Genomic DNA, 23,809 nt, shown 5'->3' on the forward strand with positions numbered 1-23,809 from the left:
AAAGGCCATGTGCCCCCAAGAACCAGGGTTCTGGCCCTTACCAGTCTGTTCTCTTTATATCTTGGAGGGGGCCACTCTCTGTCCATCCCACAGGCCCAAGACTCCCACTCGGCCCTGCACCCCTTCCAGGCAGCCTCAGCTCTGCTCAGGGGCCTCCTCGGGGTCTCCTGCCCCACCCCTGCCGTCCCTCCCTCCCAGCTCCCACAGGCCTTTCCTGTCCCTTCCTCCTTCCTTTCCTTAAAAAACAACCTTTCTTGTTAGTGCAAAGGTCAGTTTATATTCATAGTAAACATTTTTAGAAAGACAAGATAAGCCAAGTTTTTATTTTATGATGATGATGATGATGATTTTTAGAGACAGGGTCTTGCAAGCTCTGTCACCCAGGCTGGAACGCAGTGGCACCATCGTAGCTCACTGCAGCCTCAAACTCCTGGGCTCAGATGATCCTCCCGCCACAGCCTCATGAGTAGCTGGGACTACAGGCGAGCACCACCACACCTGGCTAATGTTTTACTTTTGTAGAGATGGAGATCTTGCATGTTTCCCAGGCTAGTCTCAGGCTCCTGGTCTCAAGCGATCCTCCAGCCTTGGCCTCCCAAAGCACTGGGTTTACAGGTGTAACACACCACACCTGGCTTAAAACAACCTTTTGATTGCTGGCTCATTTCAGTGGAAGGTCAGGTATGATACCTTCATCGTCTCCTGTAAGTTTTCTCCTGATGGTAAATACGTGGTCTCAGGCTTCGACGTGGATCATGGAATCTGCATAATGGACGCCGAGAACATCACCACTGTTTCCGTCATCAAAGGTGAGGGTGTGCGGGCTCCCTGTATCTTCAGTCTGCCATAGGAAAAGCCACTTGTCACTGACTGACGGTGACCTTCCATTGCTTTATTTGGTGAAACTGTAATGGTATGAAGCATGTCATTAAAGCTGGGACACTAGGCTAGGTGCGGTGGCTGGGATTGCATCTGTAATCCCAGCACTTTGGGAGGTTGCTTGAGCCCAGGAGTTTGAGACCAGCCTGGGCAACAGGGTGAAACCCTGTCACTACCAAAAACAATACAAAAATTAGCCAGGTGTGATGGCATGCACCTGTAGTCCCAGCTGCTTGAGAGGCTGAAACGGGAGAATCCCTTGAACCCGGAGGTGGAGATTGTATTGAGCTGAGATTGAGCCACTGGACTCCAGCCTGGCAGACAGAGTGAGACTCCATCTCAAACAAACAAACAAACAAACAAACAAAAAACAAACAAACAAACAAAACACACCAAAACTGATCCTCTTCAGTTAATGCTTTTCCATTCATTCAGTCTTGTGCTTTTAACAAAGGACACAATGTTCGGCTCCAACCTCATGTGGTCATTGACAGCCTAATCTTTTATTGAGTGGAGGCTCAGGCTTCTTAACATTAACATTAACAGAGTTAACATTAACAGAGTCTTGCTATGTTGCCCAGGCTAATGTCAAACTCCTGGCCTCGAGGGATCCTCCTGCCTCAGCCTCCCAAAGTGAGGGATTATAGGAGAAGCCCCCTCACCTGGCCTACCTGTATCTTTTTTTTTTTTTCTTTTTTGAGATGGAGTCTTGCTCTGTCTCCTAGGCTGGAGTGTAGTGGCGCGATCTCGGGTCACCTCAACCTCCACTTCCTGGGTTCAAGCAATTCTCCTTGCCTCAGCCTTCTGAGTAGCTGGGATTACAGGCGCCCGCCACCACACCCAGCTAATTTTTGTATTTTTAGTAGAGATGGCGTTTCACCATGTTGGGCAGGCTGGTCTCGAGCTCCTGACCTCAGGTGATCTGCCCGCCTTGGTCTCCCAAAGTGCTGGGATTATGGGCATGAGCCACTGTGCCCAGCCTATTTTTAAAATATAGGACTTAGTAATTGTTGTATGACAGTTTCCTGGTTGGGACACTGTGTGATGATGATGCCACATGTTCCCATGGGGGCTGCTGGGTGAAGGACATGGGTGATTTCTCTGTTATTCCTTACACCTCCATGGGAGTTTACAATTATCTTAAAATTAAAGTTAAAAAAATGTGTAATCATTGTAAAGACATTCATTATGGGCTGGGCGTGGTGGCTTATGCCTGTAATCCCAGCACTTTGGGAGGCCGAGGCTGGTGGATCACCTGAGCTCAAAAGTTCAAGACCAGCCTGGCCAACATGGTGAAACCCTGTCTCTACTAAAAATACAAAAATTAGCCGGGCGTGGTGGCGGGCGCCTGTAATCCCAGCTACTCGGGAGGCTGAGGCAGAATTGCTGGAACCCAGGAGGTGGAGGTTGCAGTGAGCTGAAATCGCGCCTCTGTGCTCCAGCCCAGGTGACAGAACGAGGCCCTGTCTCAAAAATAAAAAAATCATTCATTATGTAAATAAAAAAGCAAAAGGCTGCTGTGTCTGTCCTGCCTCCTCCCCAGAGGCACCTGTTATGAACCGTACATTGCTGGGCGGTCTTCCTGAACCCTGTGTGTATGCCTGTGCGTACACGTGTTTGCACACACAACACTGCTTCTCATATGTGCTTTGTGTTTCTTTTTATCGATGTGGCACTATGCCATGTGCACTGCCCCACAGCTTCCCTAATAGCCCCTAATAGCCCACTTGACACTCTGCCCCCACCACTCTTCAGACTCCAGCTTTGCCCCACACTGCTCCATGATCCGGCCCACACCTTTGCAAGCACTGTTCCTTCTTCCTGGAGTGCTCTTCCATTTCTGCTTCCCTTGCTGGCTTTTCGGGCCCTTCCTGGACCCCTCAGGGTGGCCAGGCTTATGTTGTCTGGGCCTTGGTGGCCCGTGCACTCGTCTCATGATCTGTGGCACGTGGCAGGTCGTTGCCTGGTCCGGGGTGTCTCCTCCATCAGACTGGGAGCTCTGCGGGGGCAGGGAACCGGCTGTGCTCCTGGTTCAAAGCCTGGGACATAGTAGTCACTCAGGAATGTTTGTGCAGGTGTGTAGCTCCTGATGAAAACTGGAATTGTGTTTTGTAATCGTCACTGGCTGGGGAAGTCATGGGAGTCCTCCAGCCCAGCAGGTGGAAGGCGTGGTCTCAAGTCCCTTTCCTCCGTGTTCTGCAGATCATCACACAAGGTCCATCACGTCATGCTGCTTTGACCCCGACAGCCAGAGGGTGGCTTCTGTCTCATTGGACAGGTGCATCAAGATCTGGGATGTTACATCCCAGGCCACGCTGCTCACCATCACTAAGTGAGTTGGGCCCCAGGAGGCCAGAAGGGAGTTTGGGTGGGGCGTCCCCATTCATGCCTTCCTGAATTCCACATAAGCCAGCATCCATGTGGACACGTCTGTAGCTTGGTCATAGGTGCTCTGAGGAGGCTGGGGACAGGCAGGCAGGAGGGAGCCATCAGCTGTGGCCTGTGGGCTGGGCTGGGCTGGGCCTCAGATGCATTTGTTTCAATGTGAGCCACTAGTGGAAACCATTGTGCAGAGAAGTCCACAAAATGTGAAGTTCCAGCATCTCCTGTAAAATGGGAAGGTCTGGCTGGGCGTGTGGCTCATGGCTGTAATCCCAGAGCTTTGGGAGGCCAAAGTGGGAGGATCACTTCAGGCCAGGAGTTCAACACCAGCCCGGGCAATGTCACAAGACCCCATCTCTACAAAAAATTTAAAAATTAGCTGGGTGTGGTGTCACACACCTGTAGTCCCAGCTACTCAGGAGGCTGAGGCTGGAGGATTGCTTGAGCCCAGGAGTTTGAGGCTGCTGTGAGCTATGATTGCACCACTGTACCCCAGCCTGGACAATGAAGTAAGACCCTGTCTAAAAAAAATAAATAAATAAAGTGAATTCAGTCGTTTTGGAGATATTACATTATCATTTAAAAAAATTTTGGGGCTGGGCTCGGTGGCTCACGCCTGTAATCCCAGCACTTTGGGAGGCCGAGGGGGTGGATCACCTGAGGTCAGGAGTTCGAGACCAGCCTGGTCAACATAGTGAAACCCCATCTCTAGTAAAAATAGAAAACTTAGCTGGGCGTGGTGGCGGGCACCTGTAATCCCAGCTATTCAGGAGGCTGAGGAAGGAGAATAGCTTGAATCCAGGAGGCGGAGGTTGCAGTGAGCCAAGATTGTGCCACTGCACTCCAGCCTAGGTGACAGAGTGAGACTCTGTCTCAAAAAAAAAAAAAATATATATATATATATATATACACACACACAACATAAAACATGACATTTTAACCATTTTTAAGTGTGCAATTCTCTGCCATTCATTACATTCACAGTGTTGTGCAACCATCACCACTGTTTATTTCCAAAATGATTTCATCATCTCAGACAGAAGCTCTTACCCGTTAAGCAATAACTCCCCATTCCCCATGCCCCCAGCCCTGGGTAATGTTTATTCTACTTTCTGTCTCTATGAATCTGCCTATTCTAGATATTTCATATAAGTAGAATCATACATTATTTGTCCTCTTGTGATTGGGTTATTTCACTTAAAATAATGTCCTCAAGGTTCATCTGTGTTGTAGCCTGCATCAGAACATCAGAACTTCATTCCTTTTTTTTCCTTTGAGTCTTAGTCTCGCTATGTACCCCAGGCTGGAGTGCAGTGGTGCCATCTTGGCTCACTGCAACCTCTGCCTCCTGGGTTCAAGTGATTCTCCTGCTTCAGCCTCCTGAGTAGCTGGGATTACAGGCGCCCACCACCACACCTGGCTAATTTCTGTATTTTTAGTAGAGACGGGGTTTCATCATGTTGGCCAGGCTGGTCTCAAACTCCTGACCTTGTGATCCACCCACCTCGGCCTCCCACAGTGCTGGGATTAAGAACTTCATTCCTTTTGATGACTGAATAGTACTGCATTATAGGTGTACATGCCACATTTTGTTTATCTGTTCATCTGTTGATGACCTCTTAGGCTGTTTCTACCTTTTAGTTATTGGGAATAATGCTGCTATGAACACATGTACATGTAACTTTGAGTTCCTGCTTTCAATTCTTTTTATTTGATTTGATTTCGAGACAGAGTCTTGCTCTGTTGCCCAGGCTGGAGTGCAGTGACGTGATCATAGCTCACTGGAGCCTCGGATTCCTAGGCTCAAGTGATCCTCTTGCCTCAACTTCCTGAGTAGCTGAGACTACAGGTGCACACCACCATGCCTGGCTAATTTTTAAGTTTTTTTTTTTTTTTTTTTTTTTGCAGAAACGGGGCCTCATTATGTCTCCCAAGCTAGTCCTGAACTTCTGAGCTCAAGTGATCCTCTCACTTTGGCCTCCCAAAGTTCTGGGATGACAGGTGTGAGCCACTGCACCTGGCCTGTTTTTAATTCTTTACTCTGTATACCCAGGAGTGGAATTGTTGGATCAAATGGTAATACTGTGCTTAGCTTTTTCAGGAATGGGGATCTTGCTTATTAATTTTGCACTGAGAACTGAAAATGATATAGCCCGACCGACATTATGAATTTTTTAAATCCTCTAGCAAGATCAGCTATATCATTTGCAGTGGTGCAATCTTGGCTCGCTGTAACCTCCGCCTCCCGGGTTCAAGCAATTCTCCTGCCTCAGCCTCCCGAGTAGGTGGGACTACAGGCGCCCGCCACCATGCCCAACTAATTTTTGTATTTTTAGTAGAGACAGGGTTTCACCATATTGGCCAGGCTGGTCTCAAACTCCTGACCTTGTGATCCACTCACCTCGGCCTCCCAAAGTGCTGGGATTACAGGCATGAGCCACTGTGCCTGGCCACACTGTGGTTTTCATTTACACTGTCATTCATATTGTTTTTCTCCTATAGGTAAAAAGTCATTTCTCTCTTGCTGCTCTCAAGATATTTTTGTTGTCCTTAGTTTTCTGAAGTGTAATTATGTGTCTGGGTGTAGATTTCTTTGGATTTATCCTGTTGGGTTTTACTCAGATTCTTGAATCTGTAGGTTTATATATTTTGCCAAATTTGGTAAAATTTCAGCCATTTAAAAAAATCACTTTTAAAGTTGACTCCATCTTGTCTAGAACTGTGCGTGCAGCATAGCCATTTCCCCAAACTTCTGTGCAGGTGAAATGGCCTTCTACGAGAAGTGGGATTTATGTGAAATGAGAGTCCATAGAGATACCTCTGGTTTATTTATTTATTTATTTAGAAATTGCTATGTCTTTTTTTTTACTTTAAGTTCCAGGACACATGTGCAGGTTTGTTACATAGGTATACATGTGCCATGGTGGTTTGCTGCATCTATCAACGCATCATCTAGGTTTTAAGCCCCGCATGCGTTAGGTATTTGTACTAATGCTCTCCCTCCACTTGCCTCCCACCCCCTGACAGGCCTCAGTGTGTGATGTTCCCCTCCCTGTGTCTATGTGTTCTCACTGTTCAACTCCCACTGATGAATGAGAACGTGTGGTGTTTGGTCTTCTGTTCCTGGGTTAGTTTGCTGAGGATGATGTCCCTGCAAAGGACATGATCTCATTCTTTCTCATGGCTGCATAGTATTCCATGGTATATATGTACCACATTTTCTTTATCCAGTCTATCATTGATGGGCATTTGGGTTGACACGAAGTCTTTGCTATTGTGAATAATGCTGCAATAAACATACGTGTGCATGTGTCTTTATAGTAGAATGATTTATAATCCTCTGGGTATACCTCTGGTTTAAACCTCAATGACAGTGTCTGGCTGCTGGGAGAGCTTGCAGTCAACCTCCATGATATGCCAGCATGGTTCTTAGCTCACCAGGCACTGGGAATTGGTGAGGTTTATCCTGGGTGCCCCTGCGAAGCTGACATTTCTTCTTCTTTGGCGTTGCTCAGTTTGTGCCTTTCAAAGAACCAAAATGGGTTCCAAAACTCTGATCTGAGCTCTAGAAAATTGTTTTGCTCAACCTTTTCTTCAGGTCAAATGATTGATTTTATGATCCAGGCTACTCAGAGAAAACTCTGCTTACAAGAGGAGGTGAGAATCACAGGAGAAAGACATTGAGGGTTACAAACAAAAAGTGGCAAAATACAGACAGGCTTTTTATTATTATTATTTTTCTGAAAAAGAAGATGCTTAAAAATTGGAATGAATAACTTCATTTTTTTTTCCGAGATAGAGTCTTGCACTGTTGCCCAGGCTGGAGTGCAATGGCACAATCTTGGCTCACTGCAACCTCCACCTCCTGGGTTCAAGTGATTCTCCTGCTTCAGCCTCCAGAGTAGCTGGGACTACAGGCATGTACCACCATGCCCAGCTAATTTTTATATTTTTTATAGAGATGGGGTCTTGCTATGTTGCCCAGGCTGGTGTCAAAATCCTGGGCTCAAGCAATCCTTCCACCTAGGCCTCCCAAAGTGCTGGGATTATAGGCATGAGCCACTGCACCCAGCCAAATAACCCACAATTTTATTAATTAAATATACAACACTGAAATATACTTGAATAGCACTGAAGACAAATGAGGATAGGAGTGAGAAAAAGGGAGAGTGAATAGTTGGGGTGGAGAAGCAGAGGAGTAAGTAAGAGAGGGGTGGAACGGGCGAGACCACGCCTGACATTGCTGGGGGAAAGATGGGGAGCAGGAGAGAGCCTCTGTGTAAGCGCGATCCAGCACCAAGCCCCAAAGGCTGTCTGTCAATCAATCACTCCTGAAACCAGCTGCTTTTCCCTCCAGCGCCAAGGGAATACTGCAGAATCTTCCCAAATGAGGGCAATTTGTGCCCCAGTGGACATTTGACAATGTCTGGACTCATGTTTTGTTGTCACAACTGGGTGTGGGGGTTCCTGGCATCTAGCCAGGAGAGGCCAGGGATGCTGCTCCACCTCCTACAGAACACAGGACGGCCCCCGCAACTCTGAGTGACCCAGCTCAAAATGTCCACCTTGGTGTGGTTGGCCCGGTGCCGTGGCTCATGCCTGTAATCCCAGCACTACTTTGGGAGGCCAAGGCAGGTGAATCACTAGAGCCTAGGAGTTTGAGAGCAGCCTGGGTAACATAGTGAAACACTGTCTCTATTATTATTTTTCTAAAAATTGGTGCAGTCGAGAAATGCTGGAACAGCGTGACAGTCTGAGCAATTCACATCTGGACCATGGTAGGCAGTGATCAAAGGCATGATGAACATGAGCTCACAGGAGATGCTGACCCCCACTTAGGTATGTCTTCAGGTCCTCTTGGGGCGAAGTACTAGCATGTGCACCCCGACCATGAGCTCACAGGAGAAAATACCCCCGGCTTTAGATATGTCTTCAGGTCCTCCAGGAGCAAAGCGCTAATGTGTGCACCCCACCATTTGTGTTTCAGGGCACATTCCAATGCAATCTCAAACTGCTGTTTTACCTTCAGTGGCCATTTCCTGTGTACAAGCTCCTGGGATAAAAACTTAAAAATATGGAACGTCCACACAGGGGAGTTTCGAAACCGTGGAGCCTGTGTGACTCTGATGCAGGGCCACGAAGGTTCTGTCAGTTCCTGTCACTTTGCCAGAGACAGTGAGTAATTAACATGCAGAAGGCCTCCATTCCTGTGGGAGTGCTGGGCAGAGTTCTCCATGTTCCGTTCAAATGGACAGAGAGGCAATTTCCAATGATGCTGACAGGGAGGGCGGATTCTTCCCCACGAGAACAAAAAAGCCAAGAGGGAAGACCACAGGTACCAGTTTACAGTGGTAGAAACTCAGCTCAATGTGGCGTATGCAACCAAAGAAATTGATTAATCCTGTAATGGAAAAGTCCAAGAGCACGTCTGACTTCAGGCATGGATGGGACAAGAGAGTCAATGCTGTTGGGAACCCAACCCTTCCACTCTGTCTTTCAACCTAGCTTCCCTCTGTATCAGCCTTTACCCCCAAGGAGGCAAAGATGGCCAGATGAGGTGCCTTATGCCTGTAATCCCAATGCTTTGGGAGGCCAAGGTGGGAGGACTGCTTGAAGCCAGGAGTTCAAGACCAGCCTGGGCAACACAGCAAGACCCTGTCTCTACAAAAAAATTAAAAAATTAGCTGGGTGTGGTGGTGCACACCTGTAGTCTCAGCTCTTCAAGAGGCTGAGGTGGGAGGATCACTTGAGCCCAGGAGTTTGAGGCTGCAGTGAGCTATGATTGTGCTACTGCACTCCAGCCTGGGCAACAGAGTGAGACCCTGTGTCTAAAAAGAAAAAAAAAAAAAGGCCAGGCACAATGGCTCACGCCTGTAATCCCAGCACTTTGGGAGGCTGAGGTGGGCGGATCACCTGAGGTCAGGAGTTCAAGATCAGCCTGGCCAACATGGTGAAACCCCATCTCTACTAAAAAATACAAAAATTAGCCAGGTGTGGTGGTGGATGCCTGTAATCCCAGCTACTCGGGAGCCTCAGGCAGGAGAATCGCTTGAACCCGGGAGGCGGAGGCTGCAGTGAGCCAAGATTGCACCACTGCACTCCAGCCTGGGTGACAGAGCGAGACTCTGTCTCAAAAAAAAAAAAAAAAAAAAAAAAAAAAATATATATATATATATATAAAATTAAAGAGGTAAAGAGGACCTTTAGTGGTCCAGCTCAGCCTAGTTCTGGCCCCTGGCAGTCCTGGAGAAAGAGACCTTCTGTCTGATGGTGCCAGAACAAGTCCCAGGGAAGACTCCCATTGGCTCAGCTTGGGACACATGTCCATCTCTTAATGAATCACTTAGGGGGCAATGAAAGCCTCTGATTGGCCAGGTCTGGGTGACTTGCCCACCTGCAGAGCTAGGGTTGGGGTCAGAACCCCCTGATGCAGAGGGACTAAGAGTAGGCCAGGAGTGTTTCCCCACAGGAAATTGGGAGCTGTTGCCAGATAAAGGGACATAGAGGTGAATGGGGGCAGTGACAGGAAGCCACCGCGGCTAGCCAGCTCCAGGGAGGGAAGTGGGTGCTCTTGACACTCAGGAGCCAAACGTATGCTCCCCTATCCTGGTGAGAAGTGGGGCTTGCTCTGTGTGTCTGGGGGCCTCAGCTGGCACACATGCCACTGGGGCCTGGCTTGAGAAGCACTAGGGTGCTTCTGGGCAACTTTCCCTCTTCAGCAGCACCCCTTGTCTAAGTCCCACTGTGAGGCACCCTGCCAGCTTCTGTCCTTGGCTTTATGGGGTTCAGAATCACATGCAGTTGAGCCAAAATTATGCCACTGCGCTCCTACACTCTAGCCTGGGTGACGGAGTGAGACTCTGTCTCAAAAAAAGAAAAAAAGAAAGAAAGAAAAAAGAATCACATGCAGTTAATCATTATTATTCCAGATTCTGTATTTGTGAAGTCACCTACTTGCTGATATTTATTTGTAAACCTAAAGTCAACATTCATGGCACTTTCAAGGTCACTCACAGATGTGAAGAGCAGCAAAAAATCTAAGTCACCTCCCAGCTGAGGTTGGACAAGGCAACACTCTGCCTTCTTGTTTCACCTCCCACGTGGTAAAATGTCCTTTTTGTGGTCTATTTAGTGCCACCATTTTTTTTTGTTGTTGTTGTTTGTTTGTTTTACTCCCTCTGTTGCCCAGGCTGGAGCGCAGTTGCGCGATCTTGGCTCACTGCAACCTCTGCCTCCTGGGTTCAAGCGATTCTCCTGCCTCAGCCTTCCAAGTAGCTTGGATTACAGGTGCGCACTACCATGCCTGGCTAATTTTTGTATTTTTGGTAGAGATGGGGTTTCGCCATGTTGGCCAGGCTGGTCTTGAACTCCTGTCCTCATGTGATCTGCCTGCCTCAGCCTCCCAAAGTGCTGGGATTACAGACGTGAGCCACCACACCTGGGCTTTGTTTTGCTTTTTGTTAGTGATTTTGCTGTGTAAAATGGCTCCCTTAGCCGTGTGTGGTGGCTCACAGCTTTAATTTCAGTGCTGGGGGGGTGCTGAGGCGGGAGTATTGCTTGAACCCAGGAGTTTGAGATCAGCCTGGGCAACATAGTGAGACCCCATCTCTACCAAAAAAAAAAAATTTAGCCAGGTGTGCTGGCACCTGCTTGTAGTCCCAGCTACTTGGTAACTGAAGTGGGAGGATTGCTTGAGACCAGGATTTGAAGCTGCTATGAGCTGATTGCATCACTGCACTCTAGCCTGGGTGACAGAGCAAGACCTTGTCTCTAAAAATAAATAAATAAATAAATAACAAATAAAATGATCCCTAACCACAGTGCCAAAGTGCTGTTTGCCATTCCTAAGCGCAAGAGTGCTATGATGGGGAAAATGCATGCATCCATTCAGGCATGAGTTACAGCTGTTGGTTGTGAGTTCAATGTAAACAAATCAACAGTATATATGCAATAAGGTGTCTTTAAACAGAAACACACATAAAACAAAGTTACGTACTGATCAACTGATGAGAATGTGACCAGAGCTCGTAGGAACCTGACCCTGTATTTCCCCTGGGAGCGATGGTTCAGTATTCACTAATTCAGTGTCTGCAAAAACTGCAGAGGCCCCCAACCTTTCTGGCGCCAGGGACAGGTTTCATGGAAGACAACTTTTCCATAAATGGGAGCTGTGGAGGATGGTTTCGGGATGACCCAAGTGTATTACATTGATTGTGCCCTTTATTTTTATTATTATTACATTGTAATATATAGTGAAATAATTATACAAGTCAGCATCACGTAGAATCAGTGGGAGCCCTGAGCTTGTTTTCCTGCAACTAGACGGTCCCATCTGGGGGTGATGGGAGACAGTGACAGATCATCAGGCATTAGATTCTCATAAAGAGTGCACAACCTAATCCCTCGCATGCGCAGTTCACAATAGGGTTCATGCTCCTGTGAGAATCGAATGCTGCAGCTGATCTGACAGGAGGCCGAGCTCAGGTGGTAATACGAGCGATGGGGAGCGGCTGTAAATACAGATGAAGCTTTGGCTTGCTTGCCCACCACTCACTGTCTGCTTGGTGGCCTGGTTCCCAACAGGCCACGGATTGGTACCAGTCTGTGGCCCAGGGACTGGGGACCCCTGTCATAGAACATGACTACTGCAAATGATAAGAATCAGCTGTAATTAGCTTGGGGTCGTGGAGCCACTCCAGGAAGGGGTTTCAGTGTTGTCAGAGTGAGCTGAGGTGGTGCCTCACCAAGGCATCTTCAGCTGGCTTTGGGCTCACTTGGCTTGGAAAGTTGACCCCCATCTCCACCCTTTCATTTTCTGTTGCAGGCTCTTTTCTCATTTCTGGAGGGTTTGATAGGACTGTGGCTATTTGGGATGTAGCAGAAGGCTACCGGAAGCTCTCTTTGAAGGTACATGTGGCCAACATGAGATTGAGGATCTGAACTTCCCTCCCGAGTCCTTCCTGTGCTCAATGCTGGTTGCTGGGGACACAGCTGTGAGTGACACAGGCCTTGATGCCTCCGTGGGCTGATGAAGGACAGACAGGAAGCCAGCAAACACACCACCGACTGTGAGGAGTGAAATGGAGAAACCACAACAGGGTGACATGATGGGGACAGATGCGGGGGACCCATCCACATTGCATGGGCAGAGCTTCCTGGAGAAGGAGGTGTTTGAGCTGAGAACAGAAAGGACTACATAAGTGGGGATCTTGAAGAAGAAGGGCAGTCCAGGCAGATGGAACAGCTGATGCAAAAACCCTGAGGTGGGAGTGTCTAAGAACAGCAGAAGTTACTGTGCAGGCCTGGGCACTGTGGCTCACTCCTGTAATCCCAGTACTTTGGGAGGCTGAGGTGGGCGGATCACCTGAGGTCAGGAGTTTGAGACCAGCCTGGCCAACATGGTGAAACCCCCATCTCTACTAAAAATACAAAAATCAGCCGGGTGTGGTGGTGCAAACCTGTAGTCCCAGCTACTTGGGAGGCTGAGGTGGGAGGATCGCTTGAACCCGGGAGGCGGAGGTTGCACTGGGCCAAGATTGCGCCACTGCACTCCAGCCTGGGCGATAGAGTGAGATTCTGTCTCTAACAAAACAAAACAAAACAAAACAAAACAAAAAACAGAAATTACCTTGAAGAGAGACGCATGCCCTAGTGAGGCATGCACAGAAAGCTTGGGGTTCCAAAATGGGGATGTCAACTGAATGCTCTGGGCTACAAGTGAGAGGATGAGAGGAGCCCCAACTCAGAGTGGCTCTATGATAAGGGGATGTGTTATCCAACACAGCAAGAACCCACAATTGCCTCATGCTGTGCCCCTGTTCCCCCAAGGGGCCCCACACCCCAGGATTTCTGCATACTCCCTGGTTTCACAATCTCACTGTCACCTTTGGCTGTGAATGCATGCATCCCTGATTCTTGGTCTTTCTGTTCCCAGGGACACAAAGTAGACATGTGTCCTTGAGCAGCCCATATTCAGGTCCCTGGGACTGGTCTGTCTGAGCTGTCTTCTCCTAGGACTTGGGGAGACAAAGTGAGTTTACTCACAGCAAATAAACGGCTTGAAATGGAATGTTAAACCTCTCTGTGCTCAAAGTCCCTCTGTCATCTAGGCACAGTGGCTCATGCCTGTAATCCCAGCACTTTGGGAGGCTGAGGCTGGAGGATCATTGGAGGTCAGGAGTTCGAGACCAGCCTGGCCAACATAGTGAAACACCATCTCTACTAAAAATACAAAAATTAGCCAGGTGTGGTCATGCCCACCTGTAGTCCCAGCTACTTGGGAGGCTGAGGCATAAGAATCTCTAGAGCCTGGGAGGCAGAGGCTGCAGTGAGCTGAGATTGCACCACTGGACTCCAGCCTGGGTGACAGAGCCGGTTGTTCTATTCTCTCTCCTTTTCTCTCCTCTTTCTCTGTGCTCCCATCCTCAAATTCCTGTCCTTTAATTACACTAAGCGGTTTAACCTTCCCTCTGATTCCTTTTTCTCTGACCACACGATGGCCTCACTTTCTGCCTCTTTCCATACGGGGAAGGCCAAAGAAGGACAGAGATGCTGGCATAAAGCCCAGACATCATTCAGTGTCTGAGGCAGCAATGGCAGCTATCTGCTCTGAGCTGTTTTTTTTGTTTGTTTTTTTTTGAGACGGGAGTCTCGCTCTGTCGCCCAGGCTAGAGTGCAGTGGCATGATCTTGGCTCACTGCAAGTTCCGCCTCCCGGGTTCACACCATTCTCCTACCTCAGCCTCCTGAGTAGCTGGGACTACAGGTGCCCACCACCATGCCCGGCTAATTTTTTTTATTTTTATTTTTATTTTTATTTTTTAGTAGAGATGGGGTTTCACCATGTTAGCCAGGCTGGTCTCGATCTCCTGACCTCGTGATCTATCTGCCTCGGCCTCCCAAAGTGCTGGCATTACAGGCGTGGAGCACCGCGCCCGGCCTGCTCTGAGCTCCTATGTACCCAAAGAAAACACCCCACTCCTTCTCTGCTTAAGCCACAGTGGATCGAGTTTGCAGTTATTGGAAGCAAAAAGCCCCCTCACTTACAGGGCCTCTGAGGGGTATTTCCTAGAACAAAGAATGCAAATGAAAACCTGAGACCAGCTGGGAATATAATATTTCTCCCCCAATCTTGCTAAACACCCGAGTACTATTTTAAAAAACCATACACAGTGGCACACACATTTGTAGTCCCAGCTACTCGGGAGGCTGAGGCAGGAGAATCACTTGAGCCCAGGAGGTTGAGGCTGCAGTGAGCTATGATTGAGCTGCTACACTCCAGCCTGGGGGACAGAGTAAGACCCTGTGTCAAAATAAAAATAACTAAATAAATAAATATAGAATGGGTAGGGCGCGGTGGCTCATGCCTGTAATCCCAGCACTTTGTGAGGCTGAGGCAGGTGGATCACTTGAGGTCAGGAGTTCGAGACCAGCCTGGCCAACATGGTGAAACTCCATCTCTATTAAAAATACAAACATTAGGTGGGGTGCGGTGACTCACGCCTGTAATGCCAGCACTTTGGGAGGCCGAGGCAGGCAGATCACGAAGTCAGAAGATCGAGACCATCCTGGCTAACACAGTGAAACCCCATCTCTACTAAAAATACAAAAAATTAGCCGGGTGTGGTGGCGGGCGCCTGTAGTTCCAGCTACTCGGGAGGCTGAGGCAGGAGAATGGCGTGGACTTGGGAGGCGGAGCTTGCAGTGAGCTGAGATCACACCACTGCACTCCAGCCTGGGTGACAGAGCGAGACTCCGTCTCAAAAAAAAAAAAAAAAATTAGCTGGGCATGGTGATGGGCACCTGTAATCCCAGCTACTTGGCAGGCTGAGGCTGGATAATTGCTTGAACCCAGGAGGTGAAGGTTGCAGTGAGTGGAGATTGCACCATTGCCCTCCAGCCTGGGCGACAAGAGCAAAACTCTGTCTCAAAACAAACAAACAAACCCCAAAAAACAACAACAAAAAAACACAGAATGTACATATATCACATGTCTTTACACTTTGTATTCCACCCTAAATGTTGTTGATGAAACTGAGGAAGTACAATGAGCTGCTCTGCTCTTTCCTTTTTTTTTTTTTTTGAGACAGTCTCACTCTGTTGCCCAGGCTGGAGTGCATGATCATGACTCACTGCAGCCTCAACCTCCCCGGGCTCCGGTGACTCTCCCACCTTAGCCTCCTGAGTAGTTGGGATTACAGGCGCATGCCACCATGCTCGGCTAATATTTTGTATTTTTAGTAGAGATGGGGTTTCACTATGTTGCCCGGGCTGGTCTCAAACTCCTAGACTCAAGCAATCTGTCCACCTCAACCTCCCAGAGTACTGAGATTACAGGCATGAGCCACTGCACTCAGCCAGCTACTCTTAAATGTAAGCAACACTGGGTTCTTGACTTTTTGTTGTTTTTTTAGATATGGGACCTCACTCTGTTGCCCAGGCTGAAGTGCAGTGGTGCAATCATGGCTCACTGCAGCTTCCACCTCCTGGGCTCAGGTGACCCTCCCGCCTCGGCTTCCCAAAAGGCAGGTTACAGGTGTGAGCCACTACACCCAGCTTGTTTTTGTTGTTCTTTCAAAATTATTTTCTCCACGTTTTCATTAAAATTTGATATTTCTTCAGGGCCATAATGACTGGGTGATGGATGTTGCCATTAGCAACAACAAGAAATGGATCCTGTCTGCTTCCAAGGTAAAAGTGGTCAAGCTTACAATATCGATCACATTCGCCAGGATTGGTGATAGTGGAAGAGTTATTGCCAAGTATAAAATTCCTGGGTGGGTTCGGTGAGCTGTACCTGACCGGGCCATCGTGTTCACGGAGCTGCCTGGGAATGTGGACAGCATGTCCTTCTGTGCGCAAACGCGATGAGTTTGGAGTTTCCAGGTATTTCTGTGTCTGCACCGTTGACATTTGAACTTTGTTGGAAAAAGAGTCTGGCTGGATCAGTGAGCAATGGAGCCAATGGGGGACTTGAAGGGGAAGCATCAACTCATGGATAAGCCTTTGACACTGCCCAAGGTCCGGGGGGGTCTCCCTTTCCTGCAGCACTGCATCTTGAGATTCCCATTCCACTGGCACATAGCAGCCAGCCCAGGATATCCCAACAGCTGTCCTGCAGGTGTGAGCCCCGGAGAAGTGGGGACCTACTCCGCCCTCCACCCATATTAGAGCAGCAGCCCCCAACCTTTTTGGCACCAGGGACCAGTTTCGTGGAAGACAATTATTCCATGGTTGGGGGGCGGGGGATGGTTTTGGGATGGTGCAAGGGCATTACATTTATTGTGCACTTTATTATTATTACATTGTAATATATTATGAAATAATTATACAAGTCAGCATCATGTAGAATCAGTGGGAGCCCTGAGCTTGTTTTCCTGCAACTAGACGGTCCCATCTGGGGGTGATGGGAGACAGTGACAGATCATCAGGCATTAGATTCTCATAAGGAGCACACAGCCTAGATCCCTCGCATGCACAGTTCACAATAGGCTTTGTGCTCCTGTGAGAATCTAATGTGGCCACCGATCTGACAGGAGGTGGAGCTCAGGTGGTAAAGCTAGTGACAGGGAGCGGCTATATATACAGATGAAGCTTCACCCCCTGCTCACCTCCTGCTGTGTGGCCCATTTCCTAACAGGCCACAGACTGGGGGGTCGGGGACCCCTTTATTTGAGCATGTCATGTTCTAGGCTAGAGGTTTCTAGATCCAGGAGACTGTGGGAGAGGCGCTGCCTAGCATGATCAACTTTTTAGAGAGCCAACTTGGAATACAAACATATCAGAAAAAAAAAACAACAAACCATAATAATACAATATATAGCAAAAGATTATATGCCCATATGTTACTACTTTAATATAAAAATAAGAAGTAAAGGTTCACTTGAAATTATACATTATTTTATATTTTTTACTTTTCTGTTCCATGAATATTATTATTTAAGCAAAACAACAGGACTAGTGAACAGCGACAATTAGTAGTAATTAACAGTAGGGCAAATTAAACAAATATGTTTGAGAAAAATACAAAAATATTGGCCAGGTGAAGTGACTCACGCCTGTAATCCCAGCACTTTGGGAGGCCGAGGCGGGTGGATCACCTGAGGTCAGGAGTCTGAGACCAGCCTGGCCAACGTGGTGAAGCCCCGTCTTTACTAAAAATACAAAACTTAGCCGGGCATGGTGGCAGGCGCCTGTAATCCCAGCTACTTGGGAGGCTGAGGCAGGAGAATCACTTGAACCCAGGAGGCAGAGGATGCAGTGAGACGAGATCACGAGATCACGCCATGGCCCTCCAGCCTGGGTGACAAGAGTGAAACTCTGTCTCAAAAAAAAAAAAAAAAATTATAATGTTTCTTTCTATTCTTTGATACAGTACTTTAGTGTTACTTTTAAAAAAATCTTGGCTGGGCATGGTGGCTCATGCCTGTAATCCCAGCACTTTGGGAGGTTAAGGTGGGAGGATCGCTTAAGTCCAGGAGTTGGAGACCAGCCTTGGCAACATAGTGAGACGCTATCTCTACAGAAAAACTTTAAAAAATTAACCGAGTGTGGTGGTGTGTGGCTGTAGTCCCAGCCACTCCAGGTCCAGCTACTTGGGAGGCTGAGGTGGGAGGATGGCTTGAGCCTGGGAGGTCGAGGCTGCAGTGAGTCATGATGGCATCACTGCACTCCAGCCTGGGCCAAACAGTGAGACTGGTTGTGGTCTCAAAAAAAAAAAAAAAAAAAAGCTGGGTGTTGTGGCCACTCACGTCTGTAATCCCAGCACTTTGGGAGGCCAAGGCAGGCAGATAGCTTGAGCTCAGGAGTTTGAGACCAGCCTAGGCAACGTGGCAAAACCCTGTCTCTACAAAAAATTAGCCAAGCATAGTGATATGAGCCTATAGTCTCAGTTACTCCAGGCCCAGCTACTTGGGAGGCTGAGATGGGAGGAATGCTTGAGCTTAGGAGGTTGAGGCTGCAGTGGGCTGTGATCATGCCATTATACTCCAGCCTGGGCGACAGAGTGAGACCCTGTCTCTTTAAAAAAAATTATTGAATATTTAAACTTTTGGCTAGGCGCAGTGGCTCATGCTTGTAATCCTAGCACTTTGGGAGGCAGAGGTGGGAGGTTCGCTTGAGCCCAGGGGTTTGGGACCAGCTTGGACAACATGGTGAAACCCTGTCTCTACCAGAAATACAAAAAATTAGCTAGGAGTGGTGGCGCACACCTGTAGTTCCAGCTACTCAGGAGGCTGAGATGGGAGGATGGTTTGAGCATGGGAGGCGGAGGCTGCAGTGAGCTACAATCATGCCACTACATTCTATCCTGGGTGACAGAGCTAGACCCTGTCTCCAATAAATAAATAATAAATTTTGTAGGTTATATTATATATTCTTAAGATATATAGAGGTAAGAGACTGTTTAAAAAAGAGAACACAAATAAAATAGGACTGATTAAATACATATTACTTATATTTAATGTAAAGCAGTGACTTCATTCTATGAGGCCAGCACGAGTTGGATACCAAAGCCAAGAACAAACATGACAATAAAAGAAAATTACAGACTAATATCTCATATTAATATAGATGCAAATATGCTCAACATAACATTGGCAAATAAAATCCAACAGTACATTAAAAGGATTATTTACCATGACCAAGTGGGATTTATTGCAGGGATACAGGGTGGTTCAACATAAAATCAATGTAATATATTACATTAATAGAACAAAGGGAAAAAAAAACCCTATACAATCATTTCAACTGACACAGAAAAGGCATTTGAAAAAATTCAAAACCCTTTCATTATAATAATAAAAAAACTCAGAAAGCTAGGAATAAAAGGATAATTCTGCAACATGATAAAGAGTGTTTAGAAAAAATCTGCAGCTAACATGATTCTCAGTGGTAAAAGACTAAAATTTTTCTTCCCTAAGATCAGGATCAGGACAAGGATGCCTACTTTCATTGCTACTATTCAATATTGTACTGGAAGTGCTAGCTGGAGCTATCAGACAAGAAAAAGAAATAAAAGGCATCCAAATTGAAAAGGAAGAGGTAAAATTCTCTTCCTTTCCTTCCCTCCCTCCCTCCCAACCTTCCTTCCTTCCTTCCTTCTTTCTGTCCTTTCTTCCTTCCTTCAATCCTTCCTTCCTGCCTTCCCTCCTCTTTCCTCTCCTCTCCTCCTCTCTCCTCTCCTCCTCTCTCCTCTCTCTTTCTCTCCTTCTTTCTTTCTAGGGTCTCATTCTGTCACCCAGGCTAGAGTGCAGTGGCACAATCTCGACTCACTGCAACCTCCATCTCCTGGGTTCAAGCAATTCTCCTGGTAGAAACGGGATTTCACCATGTTGTCCAGGCTGGCCTTGAACTCCTGACTTCAAGTGATCTGCCCACCTTGGCCTCTCAAAGTGCTGGGATTACAGGTGTGAGCCACCATGCCCAGCCAAAATGATTTCTTTTTTTTTTGAGATGGAGTCTTGCTCTGTCACCCAGGCTGGCATGCAGTGGCATGATCTTGGCTCACTGCAACCTCCATCTTCTGGGTTCAAGCAATTCTCCTGCCTCAGCCTCCCGAGTAGCTGGGATTACAGGCATGTGCCACCATGCTCGGCTAATTTTTGCATTTTTACTAGAGATGGCGTTTCACCATGTTGGCAAAGGTGGTCTTGAACTCCTGACCCCGTGATCCACCCGCCTCGGCCTCCCAAAGTGCTGGGATTACAGGTATGAGCCACTGTGCCCGGCCCCAAAATTATTTCTATTCATAGGTGGCATGATCGTAAATATAGAAAATTCCAAAGAATTAACAAGAAAGCTACTAAAGCTAATAAATGAATTCAACGAAGTTTCAGGGTACAAAATCAACACACAAAAAAGCAGTTGTGTTTCTATACACCAGCAATGAACAATCTGAAAAGGAAGAGCAATTCCATTTACAATGGCATATAAAACAATACTTAGGAATAAATCTAACAAAGGTGGTGAAAGACTGGCACAATGAATACTATAAAGTATTGCTGAAAGAAATTAAAGAAGACTTGAATGAATGGAAAGACATCCTATAGTCATGGATAGGAAGACTCATCATTAAGATGTCAGTACTACTCAAAGTAATCTACAGATTCTGCATAATCCCTATCAAAATTCCAACAGCATTTTCATATGAAATTGCAAGGGGCCCCGAATAGCCAAAAGAATCTTGAAGAAGGAGAAGGGGAAGGAGAAGAATAAGAGGGAGAAGGAGAAGAAGAAAATTGGAGGACTCACACTTTCTGACTTTGAAGTTACTACAAGTCTACAGTAATTAAAACAGTGTAGTTCTGGCATAGGGACAGACATATAGACAAATGGCTTAGAATAGAAAGCCCAGAAATAAGGGATTTTTGATGAGGGTGCCGAGACCATTCAATGGAGAAAGGGCAGTCTTTTCAACAAATGGTGCTAGGAAAATTGGAAATTTACATGCAAAAGAATGAAATTGCACCCTTACCTAATACTGTATAGAAAAATTAACTCAGGATCAAACACCTTAACTTGAGAGCTAAACTATAAAACCCTTAGAAGAAAACAGTGGAGAAAATCTTCATGATACTGACTTTGGCAGTGATTTCATGGATATGACAACAAAAGTATAGGCAATGAGAGCAAAAACAGACAAACTAAACTTCGTTGAAATTAAGAACTTTTGTGCATCAAAGGATACTGTCAAGAAAGCAAAAAGACAACTTAGAGAATGGGAGAAAATAGTTGCACATCATGTATCTGATAAGGGATTAATATGCAGAATACACAAAGAACTTCGAAAACTCAACAACAAAAAACAAACAACCCATTTCAAGGATGGGCAAAAGACTCGAATAGGCATTTCTCCAAAGAAGATATACAAATGGCCAAGAAGCATATGACAAGATGCTCAACATCATTAGTCATTAGGGAAATGCAAATCAAAAGCACAGTGAGGTATCACTTCACATCTATTAGGGGGTCTATAATAAAAAAACTCAGAAAATAATGAATGTTGGCAAAGGATGTGGAGCAATTGGAACCCTTGTGCCTGACTGATGGTGACAGAGTGAGACCCAGTCACAAAAAAAAAAAAAAAAAAAAAAAAAGATTTTACTTACTGGCAACAACAGGTTTTTTGATTTGTAGGCTTTATTTCCCAGCACTCCAAAAATGTTCAATGTACTAAATCTATAAGCTTGCTTTGAAAGACCAGGTATTTGTCAATGAAGTCCTTTGCACTATAAATTCACGGTATAGGCTATATCTATCTAAAATGTGCATTATTTATTTATTTTATTTTATTTTATTTTTGAGACGGAGTTTCTCTCTTGTTGCCCAGGCTGGAGTGCAATTGCGCAATCTTGGCTCACCGCAACCTCCGCCTCCCGGGTTCAAGCGATTTTCCTGCCTCAGCCTCCCGAGTAGCTGGGATTACAGGCATGCACCACCACGCCCGGCTAATTTTGTATTTTTAGTACAGAGGGGGGTTTCTCCATGTTGGTCAGGCTGGTCTTGAACTCTCGACCTCAGGTGATCCACCCACCTTGGCCTCCCAAAGTGCTGGGATTACAGGCATGAGCCACTGTGCCCAGCCCATTTATGTTTTAAAGAGACAGGGTCTTGCTATATCGCCCAGGCTGGAGTGCAGTGGCATGATCTCAGCTCACTGCAGCCTCAACCTCCCGGGCTCAGGCGATCCTCCTGCCTTAGCCTCCTGAGTAGCTGGGATTACAAGGTGCCCGCGATCATGCCTGGCTAATTTTTTGTATTTTTAGTGGAGGCGGGGTTTTGCCATGTTGCCCAGGCTGGTCTCAAACTCCTGGCCTTAAGTGATTCGACCGCGTTGGCCTCCCAATGTGCTAGGATTACAGGCATGAGCCACTGTGCCCGGCCCATTTTGACATCTTTTCTATGGTCAGAAATGATAATAGCCATCTTGTAGGCACATGTTTAAGGAAGATATCTCTTTCCATTTCTCTAATTGAAAATCTTGGCTGGGCACGGTGGCTCATGCCTGTAATGCCAGCAATTTGGGAGGCTGAGATGGGCAGATTGCCTGAGCTCAGGAGTTTGAGACCAGCCTGGGCAACATGCCAAAACCCCATCTCTACTAAAAATACAAAATATTAGTGGGGTATGGTGGTGCATGCCTGTAGTCCCAGCTATTCGGGGGGCCAAGGCAGGAGAATCACTGGAGCCTGCGAGGCGGAGGTTGTAGTGAGCTGAGGGCATGCCACTGCACTCCGGCCTGGGTGACAGAGTAAGACCCTGTCTTAAAAAAAGAAAAAAAGAAAAAATCTCATTAAGTGCTTCTGTACATTTCGAGGAAGGTGAAAAGTGGCCCCAAACACACTATAGGTGTGTATCACCACACCCAGCTAAATAAAAAATATTATTATTTTTTTGAGACAGAGTCTTGCTCTGTCACCCAGGCTGCAGTGCAATGGTGCGATCTCGGCTTATTGCAACCTCTGCCTCCCAAGTTCAAGTGATTCTCCTGCCTCAGCCTCCTGAGTAGCTGGGATTACAGGCATGCAGCACCAGGCCTGGCTAATTTTTGTATTTTTAGTAGAGACAGGGTTTCGCCATGTTGGCCAGGCTGGTCTCAAACTCCTGACCTCAGGTGATCCGCCTGCCTTGGCTTCTCAAAGTGCTGGGATTACAGGTGTGAGCCACCATGCCCAGCTTGAAACTAACTTTTGAATTAAAGTATCTAAGAGCTGGGAGGACGTTTTTTGTTGTCATGATTTGACAAACCACTTGCTATACTGTAGGAAGTATGCTTATTGGTAAGATCTGACAGCTTTAGGCAGCATGAAGTCAACACATCTGTTACAAAAATGTCCCCTTTGTTCTCCCACAGGATATTTAGTTGCAACTGCTGAATCAAGAAATGTAACATACTCAATGTATCCATTTTTTATTGCTGCTATAAGTTACCAGACTGTACTGTTTAAACATTAAACAACATAAATTTAATATCGTACAGTACTGTAAGACAGAAGTCTGATAAGCTCTCACTGGGCTAAAATCTAGGTATCAACAGGACTGCATTCCTTTCAGGAACTATTATTAACTAAAGTCCATGGTTTATATAGTTTCATGCTTTGTGTTACTGTATAGTTTTGCCAAATGCATATCATATATCCACCAATACAGTGTCATATAGAATAGTTTTGTTTGTTTGTTTTGAGACAGAGTCTCACTCTGTCGCCCAGGCTTGAGTGCAGTGGTGCGATCTTGGCTCACTGCAACCTCCGCCTCCCAGGTTCAAGCGATTCTCCTGCCTCAGCCTCCCAAGTAGCTGGGACTACAGGTGCACGCCACTGTGCCCAGCTATTTTTGTATTTTTAGTAGAGACAGGGTTTCACCATATTGGTCAGGCTGGTCTTGAACTCCTGACCTCACCCACCTTGGCCTCTCAAAGTGGTGGGATTACAGGCATGAGGCACTGCGCCTGGCCATACAGAATAGTTTTACTATTCATCCCTCCTCCTCTTCCCTATAATCCTGGGCAATGACTGATCTATTTATATTCTTCAGTTTTGCCTTTTCCAGAA

General features: G+C 46.8%; 1 protein-coding gene across 1 annotated transcript in view; it reads left to right on the forward strand.

Moving 5' to 3' along the window:
- The window catches only part of WDR88 (WD repeat domain 88), a 43,400-nt gene that overhangs the window by 15,983 nt on the left and 3,608 nt on the right, over positions 1-23,809 (forward strand). Inside the window, 5 exon segments of the mRNA NM_001246428.1 lie at positions 671-809; positions 3,082-3,211; positions 8,249-8,436; positions 12,086-12,168; positions 15,882-15,950. Of these exon segments, the coding sequence (NP_001233357.1) occupies positions 671-809; positions 3,082-3,211; positions 8,249-8,436; positions 12,086-12,168; positions 15,882-15,950 (609 nt within the window).

This window comes from Pan troglodytes, chromosome 20 (genome assembly GCF_028858775.2).
Source record: "Pan troglodytes isolate AG18354 chromosome 20, NHGRI_mPanTro3-v2.0_pri, whole genome shotgun sequence".
In the NCBI taxonomy this organism is placed as follows: Eukaryota; Metazoa; Chordata; class Mammalia; order Primates; family Hominidae; genus Pan; species Pan troglodytes.